The sequence below is a fragment of the Nomascus leucogenys genome, chromosome 20 (genome assembly GCF_006542625.1).
Source record: "Nomascus leucogenys isolate Asia chromosome 20, Asia_NLE_v1, whole genome shotgun sequence".
NCBI classification, from domain to species: Eukaryota; Metazoa; Chordata; class Mammalia; order Primates; family Hylobatidae; genus Nomascus; species Nomascus leucogenys.
In genome coordinates this window covers 4,179,701-4,195,456 of record NC_044400.1, presented here as the reverse complement: position 1 = coordinate 4,195,456, position 15,756 = coordinate 4,179,701, and the positions used below count along the sequence as shown (strand labels likewise).

Below are 15,756 nucleotides of genomic sequence, written 5' to 3'. Positions count from 1 at the left end.
TTGGTAGCTGTAAACCACAGTTTAGTTTTCAGAGAGAAAGTGTATTCTGTTGTGCCAAGATTCATAAATAAGATAAGGGAAGAAATTATTTCCATGTGTAAGGAAGCATAAAGATCAGAGAAAGGCATTTGGATGATATTAACTTAGGCCCAACAACAGCAACAACAGTAGCTAACATTTTATGCTTTTATTGGGTCAGGTAGGGGTGTTTTACATATATGAGTACTCACTAATATGTGTTACGTATATTACCCACATGTACATAAAAGGCAACATATAATACAACAGTTCTATAAGACAGACACTACAATGCCTGTTCTACTTAATGAGGACACTGAAGGATTGTGTAACTTGCCAGAGGTTAGTGGGAGAGCCAGGATTTAAGTTTGGACAGTTTGGAAGCAGAGAGTTTCTAAGGGTTTCTTTCTTTTTTTTGAGACAGAGTCTCGCTGTCGCCCAGGCTGGAGTGCAGTGGCGCGATCTCGGCTCACTGCAGGCTCCGCCCCCCGGGGTTCACGCCATTCTCCTGCCTCAGCCTCCTGAGTAGCTGGGACTACAGGCGCCCGCCATCTCGCCTGGCTAATTTTTTGTATTTTTTTTAGTAGAGACGGGGTTTCACTATGTTAGCCAGGATGGTCTCGATCTCCTGACCTCGTGATCCGCCCGCCTCGGCCTCCCAAAGTGCTGGGATTACAGGCGCGCCCGGCCAGGGTTTCTAAGCATTATGCCATAGTGCTTCTCACTGTCTTTTAGTAGTGAAAAGAAGCTAATCTTTTGTAAGTGGATACTTAGTAGACATGGATTGCTTGCAGGCACAAATGAATATATGGTGTCTTAAATTATTGCACTGCATATCTTTGCCCCTTGCTTTCTCATAGACTTTATAGGGTATGCTGAACATTTTTTGAAGGATGTTTGATATTATGTTAGTTTTTGAAAATAAGAAGTTTTCCATTTAGAGGAAGTCATTCTGCCGGAATTTCATCTTTCAAGAGATTAGTCTGAATAGTACCACAAGTAACTTCACACCATGATGAAATTACAATGTGATACTTACAGTAATTTACGTGTTGCCATTGTAAGATACAGAATGCAGCATTTCGGATCAACTTCTGTGTTTGTAAACTAGAAACACAGCAAAGTACGTTTTGAGGGGATGGACAGGGCATTTAGTTAACCTATTGTCAGAGCTTTTTCTTATTACAAAACAGAACAAAAAATTTTTTAATACTTTTTTGTTTTGTTTTACTTTGGAACTTATTTGAGTAATCTCTTAGGCATGGTTTATTAAACCTGTATTCCTTGTGTTCTTACTATTCTTTCTTTTTGACTCTAGGACAAACAGTCATGGCAAAATGAATACGAAGTCTACAGTTTGCCTGGAATGAAGCATGAGAACATATTACAGTTCATTGGTGCAGAAAAACGAGGCACCAGTGTTGATGTGGATCTTTGGCTGATCACAGCATTTCATGAAAAGGTAAAACTACTTAACGTTTTACTTTAGTAAAGTCTGAGTTGGCCTGCCTACCTAATGCTGGCTATAAATCCCTCAGAGTTATTTTTCGAGACATCTTATAGTTGATTAATATTTAACCTGAAAATAAAAATCATTCTTGAATAAAAATGTTTTAAAAGGTAGTTTATTTTAATAAAAGAGCAAAGTTGGCAACTTTTTAACCTAAAACGCTACTCATATAAACCACCCTTTTGTTCCTTATTTCTTGTGTTGTAATTACTCTTACAAATATTTATTTTAGTATAGGTAATGCTTAGTAATATTCATTTACCATTTACAATTCATTTTGATTACGTGAACCATTTTTTTCAGTTTTAATCAGTCTTGCTTAGTGACAAAACCAGAGTCAGGAAATTTATCTGATCTTTGATCTGTCACTAACTTGCAGGGTAATTATCACCAAAACATAATTGCTAGTTTTCCTCAGTTTTTCTACTTTTAGAGTCAGTGTGAAAGTACCATTAATGAAGTAGGAAATTATGTTTTTGGTAATTGGTTTCATCATTGTGAAATATAAGTGGTTCTTTTACTTCTCTTATCTTGACCTAAAGGACAACAATAATCTAGAGGAATATTCTATATATTAGTTGTTATTTTATGTTGTTATTTTGTGTTCTGCTAGTCCCATGATATAACAACTCTATAGTCAGGATATTTTAACTTTTAAAATATTTTCTAGAACCTTAGATTTTCAACTAGTCTTTAAAAAAAAACAAGCTTGTCCTATAGATTGGTGGAAATTGACTGTTCTTGTTAACAAAAGTTTAAAGCTTTGGTATTTCTTTCTGGTCAAATGTTTATTAATGTGAAATGGAAGGAAATTTGAACCATTCCAGAAAGATTGTTTCTTGGATATTATTTTTCCCTGAAAGGAAAGATATGCTGCCTTCCACAACCTCTTATAGGTAAACAGAAAAGTCTCCTTATACATATGGCCCTTGTCAAGAACATAAGTTTCTTTTTTTCCCTCTTTTTTTAGGGTTCACTATCAGACTTTCTTAAGGCTAATGTGGTCTCTTGGAATGAACTGTGTCATATTGCAGAAACCATGGCTAGAGGATTGGCGTATTTACATGAGGATATACCTGGCCTAAAAGATGGCCACAAACCTGCCATATCTCACAGGTAGACTAAAGTTATATTGTTTTCCCAGATAATTGAGTATATATTCACTAAACTTTTAAGCCCCTGGGTAAATTTTAATTTTTCCTTTGTTATGCATTCATGCTTTATAAGACAGTCGATTTTCATTTGTTTTTTAAAATTAGCTTTGAGATTGGCCAGGAAGTATTTTGGATAATGTATATGTTAACATTATTGGTAAAGTTTAATGATCTACTTAATCTCATTTCTGAAAGCATGATTGAAAATAAACTATATTTTCTCGATCTCAAAGGAAAAAGACATTTGTTTTACCTCAAAACATGATTTATCTATAGGGATTATTATCCAAGGGCACGTAATGAAGGAGACACTTTGAATGTCTTCCTTGTTTTTTGAATGACCTTATTATCTTTACCCTGAGCCAAGTCGTAGAGGGAGGCATCACTTAAACAGTTGTCCAGTGAAGAAATAGTACTTAGACCCAACAGTTGTCGTGCCCCCAAAAGGAAAAATGATTGTGTCGTAAACATGGAATTCAGTTTGTCATGTATTTAATTTTCTTGAATGTGGGATTCAATTTGTTGTCTCGTGTTCAATTTAAGGATGGTTGTTTTAAAAGTAGGCATTAACTGATTCACGGAACAGATACTTAGCTGAGTGCCACCAGGTGATGTTTTAGGTTGCTGGGAGGCATTATTGTAAGTCAGCCTCTAATTTAGGTTCTGATTTTGCAAACTTTAAATGACGTCTACCTCAGAAATAACTCTTTCTTCTCACTTTCTTACATGCAGTCTATTGGCCTCGTCTTCGATTTTCCCTTGCCCTACCTGGTCACATAGGGAATTAATCCTTAAGGACCCCCAAAGTTATTAAGAAAAGGGCCTGAAAGTCTTTTCAAACTAAGACCGATTGGCTTTTATAGCATTTGGGAGTGTCTACTTGTACTTTCAGTATCCCATTCTTGGTCTATATGTCTGTACATAAATTTAACCACTAGTCATGGCGTAGATGTATTTAACTGGGGTGTAGTAATTTCTAGGATGAGCCAGTTGAGACAGGTGTGTAGAAGAGGATATCTTACTGCCTTTAAACTGTTACCCTTTTCAGAACACCAGGATCTAGCTAGAGCAGTGTATGTTTATGGTAAAAAGTTTCTGTTACTCATTCCATAAGATGCTTTTCTACAACCAGGTGGAAGAATATAAGAACCTCTATAATAAGGGATTATTCTAAAATGTAGGTCTCTACCAATAAGCAGAAGGCCCCAATTCAGCTATTTTTTAGAAATTTCTTCATTTCGGTTTAAAATTTCAGTTTCTATGGGAGTTTGCAAGTAAGAACCCAGATATTATCTTAAAAAACAGTAGTTTTGTGATTGGTAGGTGGGTGACATAGATAACATATCTTCTTGGCATGGCAGATTTTTATATAACTGCTTTATAGGTAGGATTCCTTCTTCTTGTCCATGTTATGAATAGGCGTTTGTCACTGTGCTCTTGTGTTTAAGGCTGCATGGGGCTCTGAGCTTTTTCTCTCTCCCTTTCTCTGTATTTCATAATTTTAAGTAACTATTTTTTCATAGTGTACATATTCCCCCTCTTTTCTGCTTTCAATAAAAAATTTAAAAAGGTAACTAGTGTAAACTTAATTTGAATACTCTTTTTATTTGCAAGGGACATCAAAAGTAAAAATGTGCTGTTGAAAAACAACCTGACAGCTTGCATTGCTGACTTTGGGTTGGCCTTAAAATTTGAGGCTGGCAAGTCTGCAGGCGATACCCATGGACAGGTAAGGATGATGATTATAAAATGTAAGAAAAAATAAACTTGTCCCATATTTTCTTAGAATGGCATGTCAGGACTGAATTAGTCTAAAATTGTTGTGGTGTTTAAATCAGCATCTAATAGAGTTATGTGTTAAAGTTTCTGAGGAAGACATTTTCGTATGATGGTAGAGGACTCAGGTGGTTTAGATCAATCACTTCCTAAAGCAACCCTTAGACACACGTCATAGGATTCTTTTTGAAAAATTGATCAAAGAATAATCCAACACCTTTTAACAGACCTCATTCTTAGGGAATTCTTCGTGTGAACTCAGTAGTTTAAGTCTGTTGGTTCTTTCACCATCTTAAGAAGAGTGGAAGAATAATTAGTCACTATCCTTACTACAGTGTATTAAGATTCCCTGTCCATTTTCCCATGCAATAATAGTTTATTGCTTCTTCTTGTTTATTGCTTCATTAACTTCTTTAATCAACTTGATGGCTTTTCTCCAAATTCTCTGCAGAGTCCAGAGCACTTGTAAACCCCTGAATTAGGTAACTCTTCACACCTCTGTATACATCCATGTGCACAGAGATCTTAGTAATGGGAACCTCTAGGAAGGCCACAAGGGAAAAGAACATTATCCATACATTTTATTCTCAGAAACTTTGAGGCTGGAAAAGGTGTTTTCATTCCTACAAGATCACCTTTTATTTTTATTTATTTATTTATTTTTTTGAGACAGAGCCTCACTCTGTCACCCAGGCTGGAGTGCAGTGGCATGATCTTGGCTCACTGCAGCCTCTGCCTTCCAAGTTCAAGTGATTCTCCTGGGTCAGCTTCCTAGTAGCTGGGATTACACGCATGCACCACCATGCCCAGCTCATGTTTGTATTTTTAGTGGAGATGAGGTTTCACCAAGTTGGCCAGGCTTGTATCGAGCTCCTGACCTCAAGTGATCCTCCCACCTCGGCCTCCCAAAGTGCTGGGATTATAGGCGTGAGCCACCACGCCCAGCCAAGATCACCTTTTAATCAGGGGAACCAGTTCAACCTAAAAGGTGACATTTTCTACAAAGCTAAATTATTCAGGCCTTCAACATTATCATTTCTTCATCTTTCGTATCATGTAAATTATTTGGCCAACTAATTCTTAGGTTTCTTTTCCCCAGCATATCCTATTGGTTCCTGAGGACACGTTTTTAAGCAGTCATGGCACCACAAATTTTGGCAATATTGACTAACCGTTTAAGAATGTAGTTTGGGGTAATGGTCAGTAGCCATATAGCTCTAGAAAAGTTGACTGCAAATGTATATGGGAATGGAGGCAATTTTGTGAAGAATACTACCAAGATTGTGTAGGAAGCCTGAGGACAAACTTCTAAGCTAAATGAATGATTGACTATCATAAGACTAAGTTCTGGGAACATATTCTTAATTTGGTACCCCATAAGTCCTCCCTCATTTTTTGAGAAAAAAAATTTGTGACTCATTCATGTCATATTTTTAACTCCTTCACAATTGGGTTCTATGATTAGTTAAAAATTATTGGCTTACAGTAATGACTCCTTGAGTTTAGATTTCATGGACCAGAAAATTTCAGAAATATTTGGAAGGACTTGCATGTTATTGCACATTTTATATAGTACAAAGAACACATATAAAAGAGGGAACATTTTATGTCAACATGGTAAATAAACCATAATCTTACAATAAAAGAGGTAGGTACTTTGGATGGCATACATTTACCTGTAAGAGAAAAGTAGGCTTTAGGGAAACACTCACTGATAGCACAATTAAAATAATTATTCAGAGTAGTAAATTTTTTAAAAGTAGAGCCACTTTTCCCTTTAATGTGTTCTCCTTGAACTTTAGTCTTAGTGATCTGTCTTTATTCTTAAAAAAAATCTTTACATGTGTATTTGCATAAATTGCCCAACTTTTAGTCTAGAGATTATAGCCACCTAAGGATGGAGCGTTATGGACGTACCAATATCTAGACTACTCTCTAGTTCTAATACATCACAAGTATGTTGTGATGTACCCAGCGATCTCACAAATATTTTTAAGCATTCATATATGAATGTTGTCAAGCACCAACCAAAGCTAGCTGTACTAGCTTAGTAACCATAGTTACAGTACTAAGAAATACCAAATTGTTGGGGACAGATATAAATAAAGGACTCAAGGACAGAAGAATTTATGAATAAACAAATACATAGATTTTGTACAGATAGAACTTTTTAATGTCAGTCTGTCCTTTACTTAGCTAATTCTTTTTACAACATTTTATTAGTTTTTTTTAATACAGAGAAACGACCTCAAAAGTTTTTTTTTTAAAAGCTACATTTCAAACAGTATGCAAAGGTACAATTGAAAAGTATGCAGCATCCTTCTCCCAGCTGACAATTGGTTCAGTTTCTTGTGATTACATCCAGAAAGGTAAAAACTTCTAAGTCTGTACCAGCATAATGTCTGTTGATATATTTTTTAAGTATATGCAGAAAGGATCTATTTATACGCTATAGGCTGTATACCTTACCCTGGTAATAGACCACATTTGGTTTTGATTCATCTTACAAAATCATACAGTGTTAGTTTATAAAGTTAATGAATGAGTACTCTTTGCTTTTAACATCTTTTTCAGGTTGGTACCCGGAGGTATATGGCTCCAGAGGTATTAGAGGGTGCTATAAACTTCCAAAGGGATGCATTTTTGAGAATAGATATGTACGCCATGGGATTAGTCCTATGGGAACTGGCTTCTCGCTGTACTGCTGCAGATGGTAAGGGAAAAAATATTTTTAAAAAAGATATATATGCCTACCACACATGTATGAAAAGGGATGATACACTCCAAGGTAATATTTTAAAGTACGGTTTTTTTTTAATTGACTCCAAGAGATGGTAGAGAATTCAGGAGGCAGAGGAGCAGTGGGTGGGGTAGGAGAGGAAAGGAATTGCTATGTGTTGATCCTTTACCATTACTAGCTATGTTGCTGGACATTTCACATGCCCTAAGGCTATTTCCTAAAACGGCTTCAGAGGTAGTTATTATGCTTTACCTATGAGGAAATTGAGATGCAGAGAAATTAAGTAGTTTGCCTACTTTAGCCTCAAACTGGTGAATGATGAAACCTAGATTTGAAACTCTGATCCAGACAAAGGGAGCGGTCTGCTTTAAGGTCATATGGGTCCTGCCCCCCAGGTTAAAGGGTTTCTATTACTTGTTTTTGTTATTGAAGTCCATGTTCAAGTCTTACAGATATTTGCTTTTATTTATTTATTTTTCTGGGTAAATTTTCAGACAATATTTCCAGTGTGACAGAACTATAGTGTTTCAAGCACTCTGTCTTTAGTACTCCTTCATAAGGTCTTTACTCTGTCTTCAAGTATGTTGCAGCATTTTTTGTTTTGAATAATATAAGGCAGACTTGCCGACTGCTAAACTCTTAAACAGATGTAAATGAGCTTGATCTGTTTAAGTTTTAATTTATAATTGCTTAAAAACTTCCTATGATTGTCAAAGACCATAGAAGAAATTGTGAATATTTTATGTTATAACCAACGTAACCTATGTTACTAACAATATTTTGTTTTCTGAGTACTGTAATAGGCTCTCATTGTAGGACAGACTGCCACTGGAATATGAAATTCTATATGGGGTACTATTAAAGGGAATTTAATAGAGTGCTCAGAAATGGGCACTCTATAGGCATTCTTCCAGGATTGAGGGATTGGCTTGGGAGTCAATGCCAAACCCAAGAAAAGTTGAAGCAATTGTGGAATAATTTTAGAAGTCTTTAGGAAGAAGAGTAAGAATTCAGAGTGTTTTGACTCTAAGAGGAATTACATTTATGATGTGCATTTATGGAAGCAGAAGTAGATTAGATGGCAGATTAGTTATAGGAAAATATATTTTATAAGAACTTTATTAATATGAACCCTCCATAACAAATCATTGGATTAAGTAATTTAGGAGACACAAGACTCTATTCTCAAGTAATATACAGTTAGGGCAATAAAATATATCCTGGACAATTAACTCTAGAGTAAGTTAAGTGTGAGTTGTCTAGCCCATTCCCCGGTACATAGGTATTCAATAAATGTTTCTGGGTTAGTGCAATACTTAAGAAATACAAGCATGTGTTTTAGGAGTTTAGGGGAGAAATTGCTTTGTTTATGGGGAAGAGAGGTTTCAGAGAAGTTCTTTTGGAAAAAGAAAAGGCTAGATACTGACTTTTCTTAAATGCCATATAATAATTTCAGAGTCAGGCATTTGTGACTCTTAAGTCAGAACCCAATTGTTAAGTCAGAAATTGGGGTAGAGAGAATAGTGTGAGCATTGATTGCTAAAGTAGGCGCTTTCGCATTTGTTGATAGTTACTTGTTTGTTAAATTCTCAAACTTTAATGTGTCATACCAGATTCTTAGGAATCTTGTTTAAAATTTAGATTCTGACTCAGTAGGTCTGGGTTGAAGCCTGAGAGTCTACATTTCTTAAAAGCTAAGCTACCAGTTGACAGCAGTGTTGCTGGCCTGTACACCACATAAGTGTTGAATAGACACCTTAGAATGTCAGTACTTTGTCACTGGAAGTGCTCAAGCAGAGACCAGCTGTCCAGCCATAAATCTTATATTTGAAGAGGGTTAAGTTAGATGACCCCTTTATGATTCATTGTATTCAATCCAGGAGTATTTAGTGCATTTCAAGAGCTTCACAAAATTTGTGTTTATGCACACATACATCTGTCTGGTCACTGATATTGCTCAGTGGTGACCTCTGTCTGTCAAAGGAAGGCAATCCAGTGATTAAAACCAGACTTCAGAGTTATTCAGAGTTGGGTTCAATTCCAGCTCTACGGTTTAACAGCTGTATGTCTTTGTGCAAATTATGTAACTTTTCTGAGCTTCTTATCAGTAAATAGAGGTACTGCCATCTTAACCCTGTGAAGTAAGTAATATATGTAAAGTTCCTGATCAGGATAGGTGCTTACTGGATGTTAGTTACTATTAACTCCTAGATACAATTTTCTATTTATCTGAGTAGGCCTAAGAATAAAGGAATTATTTATGTTGTTTAATCTTGTCTATGAAGGCACATCCTGACTTGTTGGGACCCCTAGTTGGAGAGCCTGTTTGTGATTTTTCTAAAATATAAACGTACTTTTTGGCAGCTGTTGTGAGGGAGTGTAGAGAAGAGGTATGACTCTGAGGTGCATAATTCCTCATGTGGGGCATACAGGGGGTTTGGATATGCCATAGAATAAACATGGTTGTAATAGATTGAACCTAGAGCCTCCAGAGATGGAAGCACCACTGTTAACATTCTGATCTGAATTGTAAGGACTGGGTACCTTAAAGGGATATTATATAACCTTAATTTACAAATACTGATTGTTCCTTATGTCCTCTGTGCAGATGGAAATAGGCATCCCTTATACCTAGATAAGAAAGCTCCTTATACAATCTTTAAGGGAATTATATGCCAAATTATAGACCTTTTCATTTCCCATACATTAGTTTGGTCACACTGTGGTATAAGTACAGTTGAGAGTCTGTTTCTCTTCTGTCCTCATAGCAGGTAAACAGTTGGGAAAAGGTGACAGTATATTTTAGAAAGTTTGTACCAGTTTGAAAGTCAGGAGGATTTTAATGAAAATGATTTATTTTACTTTTCTTACTTTTCAGGACCTGTAGATGAATACATGTTGCCATTTGAGGAGGAAATTGGCCAGCATCCATCTCTTGAAGACATGCAGGAAGTTGTTGTGCATAAAAAAAAGAGGCCTGTTTTAAGAGATTATTGGCAGAAACATGCTGTAAGTTATCCAGTTAGCTTTTCATTTGAAATTCCAATAAAACACTTTTCAGAGGAATTCTTTATCTCTGCACATTTCTCTTTCTTCTGCAAGCATTTTCTGGGAGGTGATCTTCACACAGGATATTCTAGAGTTCTAGAGGCAGAATTAGGGCTATGTCTGTATACCCCTGAAGGTGATTGTAAAGTTATAGAGCTTTAGAGGGCTTTTGTCTCAGTGGTCCTGTGCAGATTTTTGTGTCATCTATTTTAGAAAGTTTCCCAGGGAAAAGGCATGCCAGACTCGGAACCTGTGGATAGTTGGGTGACTTTGCTGATGACCACTTCCAATATGGTAACATTTAAAAAAGTTTATGAAGCACCAGGTTTTCTCCTCTCCATGGGAGTTTGTTGTAGCCTTTTGATTTAAGCTTAGAGAAGACTTTCAAGTCTTAAGAGTGCTTTAAAACTAGAGACCAGGCACACAACAGTATTGCCCTGGTTATTTTGGTCTAAATATAACTAGAAACATGGCTAAAACCAGGTAGAGAAATCTCAAGGGTGGCTTTCTGATCTTCTGCTTAATTGTAAGATAGAAATGCTGATATTAACTAAGAAAACAATAAAAATTGGTAGGTCCCCTTTATCCTTGATTTTTGAGTCCAGTTGAAGGGTTAGCATTGAAATGACCTGGGTTATGAACAAGGGATAGAGATTTTTTTTTGGAGTTAAAAATTCCTCTTGTGATAGTCTCATGCTTAAAAAAAAAGTTCTCTTTGTGCTTTTCTTTATGATTCTGCACACGATAGTCAATAAAAGTGAATGTTGACAGAAACTTGACCCAGAAAAATAGCCATTTCTTCATGAAAATTTTATTCTGTTTCCTAATAGAAAACAAAAATTGCTGTGGCGTTTATGTTTTTCTCCTTTTAGGGAATGGCAATGCTGTGTGAAACCATTGAAGAATGTTGGGATCACGACGCAGAAGCCAGGTTGTCAGCTGGATGTGTAGGTGAAAGAATTACCCAGATGCAGAGACTAACAAATATTATTACCACAGAGGACATTGTAACAGTGGTCACAATGGTGACAAATGTTGACTTTCCTCCCAAAGAATCTAGTCTATGATGGTTGCGCCATCTGTGCACACTAAGAAATGGGACTCTGAACTGGAGCTGCTAAGCTGACGAAACTGCTTACTGTTTCATCTTCTGTGTAAAATGAGTAGGACGTCTCTTGGAAATGTTAAGAAGGAAGACCCTTTGTTGAAAGATGTTGCTCTGGGAGACTTACTGCATTGCCGACAGCACAGATGTGAAGGACATGAGACTGAAGAGAAACCTTGCAAACTCTATAAAGAAACTTTTGAAAAAGTGTACATGAAGAATGTAGCCCTCTCCAAATCAAGGATCTTTTGGACCTGGCTAATGGAGTGTTTGAAAACTGACATCAGATTTCTTAATGTCTGTCAGAAGACACTAATTCCTTAAATGAACTACTGCTATTTTTTTTAAATCAAAAACTTTTCATTTGAGATTTTAAAAAGGGTAACTTGTTTTTATTGCATTTGCTGTTGTTGTTTCTATAAATGACTATTGTAATGCCAATATGACACAGCTTGTGAATGTTTAGTGTGCTGCTGTTCTGTGTACATAAAGTCATCAAAGTGGGGTACAGTAAAGAGGCTTCCAAGCATTACTTTAACCTCCCTCAACAAGGTATACCTCAGTTCCACGGTTGCTAAATTATAAAATTGAAAACACTAACAAAATTTGAATAATAAATCGATCCGTGTTTTGTAACAAATTCACTGTGTTATTTAAGGAAAAAAAGGTAAGCTATGCTTAGTGCCAACAGTAAGTGGCCATTCGTAAAGCAGTGTTTTAGCATTTCTTGTGCTGGCTTGTAATGTAGGGAAAAAAAGTGCTGTTTTTTGAAAAGATGGTGTCATTTCCCCCTTCTTCCCATGTTTTAAAGCCCCATCTTATATCCAGTTCCCAAAATTTGCATACTTACCTAAGTATTTTTTTTAGGTGTGCTGTGTTTGGGGAATATTTGAAAATTTAAAGCATGATTTAAAATTTTTTTTAAGTGAGCTGTGACACTGGAAAGCTCTTCATTTTATCTTTTAAAATAGAGTTTTTTCTATTTATATATGTAAAATTGTAGTGTATTTCTTTTCACCAAACAGTGTGTGGGACATTCTTTATCACTGTTTTAGGATCACCTCAGGAAGTGTCGTTACCCAGAATTCCTCACTGTCTGCTTTGAGACTTGTAACTTTATCACTATACTTCTGCTTGGTGCCATCTTGTCAGAGTAATATTTGATGTCTGTGATATGTAAAGAATTATCCTAAGATAGAGATATTAAACTTTAAGCAGATTTCAGATGTTACTGCTTTAAAACAAATCAGGGATAACAAATTAAACGTATAACTTAAAATATGCAATGACATTTAGAGATAACCAATGTTGATATAGGTAGCATAGCCTAGCCTCCTCCCCAAAATTGCTTTTACAACTAACACTGATATTAATTTAGGATAGTTCATGCCTTATCCTTGCTAAGAAAATGGAATTGATGGTAGGCAGGTGCTAAAGTGCTTTTCAAAACAATATTACGTTAGAATACAATTGGATTCTTCCTCAAATTTATACAGGCCAAAGTAAAACATTAATTTCCTGAATTTCCAGATTACCAATCAACAAATAGCCAGTATTATGCTGTGTCTTTCTGTCGGGTCATTTTAAAATCCATGTTAATTTTATAAAAGAATTTTTTACATGTCACTGTCAGGAGCTCCCTGTGAATGTGTTGTCTTCAAATGGTGGTTTAACCACACAGTACACTACATTTTACATATATGTACGTCATCTCTGGGAATAGTAAATTATGTTATTTATAAACAATACATAGGTCAACAGACTTTAAGCAGGGAGGAAAAGAAGAGTAATAGCATGTGTGCTGCAGGCCATTCAGAACCGTCACGTGTGTCCCCATGGTCTCATTCATTGTATTCCTAGCAATTCCCTTTTCAATGTTGAATTCACCTCTTTATTTCACAAAGTACTTGGTCTCTCAATTTCTTGATCTGGTTTTGCTTCCATTTAAAAACTAATCAAGAAGGGAAAATATTGAGAATGTGCATAGAAGAAAATCATTAATTTCCTGAAGATGAATTTCTACCTGTTGTGAACATTTAACTTTCTTTTTAAATCAAAAATAAAGAAGGGATATTATGATGAATGTTTGGCTTATGTACTAGAGATAAAATTTTTAAACCCAGTTATTCACAATATAAAATGTTTTCCAGTTAGAAAAAATTTTTAGAAATCCTGGGTATTGTATTTAACTGTAGCTAACCAATTTTAAAACTTGTATTCTTTTGAGAACTGTTATTAATAGAAAAACTTTTTATAAGCAGTAAAATAAGAATGTTCCAGTGACTACCTGTCCTTATACCTAGTCTTGTTAAAACTTTCTTTTGCAGGGTATTTAGTGTTTGGTTTACAGTCAGTGCAGAGTCGGCAAGTTAACAGAAAGTTTGAGCTAGAGATACTGGAAAAAAAAAGATCAAAGAATGAGAAAAATGGTGATCTATTTTGGGGCAAACTGAGACCCCCCAAATAACTCTTTCCTCATGTGTATGGTGCTCCTCATGACTTGTCTTGTATTTTGCCTTTCTGATACCCATCAGAACTGCTGCTGCTCTAACTTATACTCTTTACCTTGCCCAGATCTCCGCATAAGGAATGCTTTATGATCAACTTGCCATAGGACTGATGGATTAACCAGTGTTCGGCTTTATTTGAAGTCTATGCCCTGCACAGCTCTTGTATGTATTTTAGATGCTAGAAGTTTTTTTAGCATGTGATGTGTGATTCTTGTTTGAATTCTAGGTACCTTGTGAATTCCAGAAAAAGAGACTGTGCCTCACGATTGTTAGTCCCATGAACTTGCACTATCTTTCATGGTGATGTTTTGAAAATACAATCAGGAAAAAAACCAACACCTTTGGAATTTAAAATAGAATCGTATCATGAAATTTAAAAAGAATCTCTTCTGTCGCGTTTCCTCACCCCTAAGTAACAGCTACATTTAAGTAAAATGCAGGTGGTAGGGGAAAAAAAACCATGGCCAGATGGTGGTTTAGTGGAATGAACTGATTACTGGTTTTTTTTTTTTTTTTTTTTTTTAAAGAAAGAAGCTTCATCACAGATACTTTCCAGTTTCTCTTTTATACTTTTTTGAAAGATTACTTTTTAGGAACATTTGGTATGATATGCATAAAATTATTTATCAATTTATGGGCAAAATGATACAAGTAGCATCTTGATTGAACTTCATTTACCTCAGATATTCAACCAGCAGTACGTTTTTTATGCAGTCTCAACCCATATCCCATTTGTTACCTCTGAGAATATTGGTAAGCAGTTATTTTCGCTTTACTCTGTATTTCTTGTGTTTTGGGCACAGGTTATTGTACTACTGTCAAATCGTACTTGCTATTTTTTCTGCAAGTATTTAACAGAAAGCTTAAAATCCCCATAAAACCCCACCTTGGATAAGTGATTGTTAAATATTGTACAAATAAAATGTATGCTAGCCCCATTCCATCCCCAAGTTAAATAAAAAAATGAATATGGTATGATTTGCATATGCAGTTTTTCTTTAGCTATGTGTTCTTAAAGAGGGGAGTGGTAACTTTGTAACTTATAGTGAGGCTTACACCTTGACAACTGCAAGAACGAGGACAGTGGTGAGTGAAGGGAGATTTGTTAATTATGGCATTTCCCTCTATTATCATCTAAACAGATTATATTCCCATGAAAGTATGTGTGTTGGTCCTGCCAGTATTTATTAGGAAGCCAGAGGCTTGCTGGCATTGTGTCACACAGTACACACCAATGGATTCTCAGATTTTCTAGGGTAAAGGTGAAGGATGGGGCAGCACTTAAGTTATGGTGGTCTGAAAGAAACTGAATTGCTTTCTAAGCCAGATGAGGATGAGAATGCGAACCATGATGGATATATGCATGGAAACTACAGAAAGACTGAGGTGTTTCTTAAAGTGTTTTCTGCAAAACGTATTATGTTTTCAACATATACAGCATTATGATACAGTAAGTTTGGACCAAACAGGTATTTATTCCCCAGAGCCTTTCACATGCATGAGAATCAGTCATTTTAACAAGAATTCTGTTTCTGGTGGGCCACTTGGAGGGAACACAGATGTAAAAACACAGTGAAATATTCCTCCTTCACCTGCTTTTCAGTCTGATTACCTCAGAGTTCATGCGTTTTTTTTGGTTCTATTTTTCCTCCTCTAGTAAATGAAGAAAATAAGCTATATGTATAAGTTTACATTATTCTTGAACTGCTTTTTAGAGTTTTTCAGATTTGTTTTTATTGATGACAGTTTAAGCAATTTAAGAGACGAAGTTAGCTCAAAATTCTTGCGAACAGATTTTAGCCTTTTTGTATGAGGGAATATGGAAAGGCCATCAACACTGTTCCTCCCCACAGAAATGCCTCGGGAACATAATAGGCATATACTTCATTTGTGTA

At 35.8% G+C, this 15,756-nt stretch overlaps 1 protein-coding gene across 4 annotated transcripts in view; it reads left to right on the top strand.

Moving 5' to 3' along the window:
* Nucleotides 1-15,415, top strand: part of ACVR2A (activin A receptor type 2A) — an 88,299-nt gene extending 72,884 nt beyond the window's left edge. For 2 of the 4 annotated variants that reach the window (XM_030801011.1, XM_030801009.1), the window contains 6 exons: nucleotides 1,337-1,480; nucleotides 2,499-2,644; nucleotides 4,297-4,411; nucleotides 7,033-7,171; nucleotides 10,077-10,207; nucleotides 11,119-15,415. In XM_030801011.1, coding sequence (XP_030656871.1) covers nucleotides 1,337-1,480; nucleotides 2,499-2,644; nucleotides 4,297-4,411; nucleotides 7,033-7,171; nucleotides 10,077-10,207; nucleotides 11,119-11,313 — 870 coding nt within the window. In that variant the 3' untranslated portion in view covers nucleotides 11,314-15,415. Of the gene's footprint in view, nucleotides 1-1,336; nucleotides 1,481-2,498; nucleotides 2,645-4,296; nucleotides 4,412-7,032; nucleotides 7,172-10,076 lie in introns of all 4 variants that reach the window. The other 2 variants (XM_030801008.1, XM_030801010.1) reach the window with 1 other exon arrangement.
* Nucleotides 15,416-15,756: the final 341 nt, after the last annotated feature.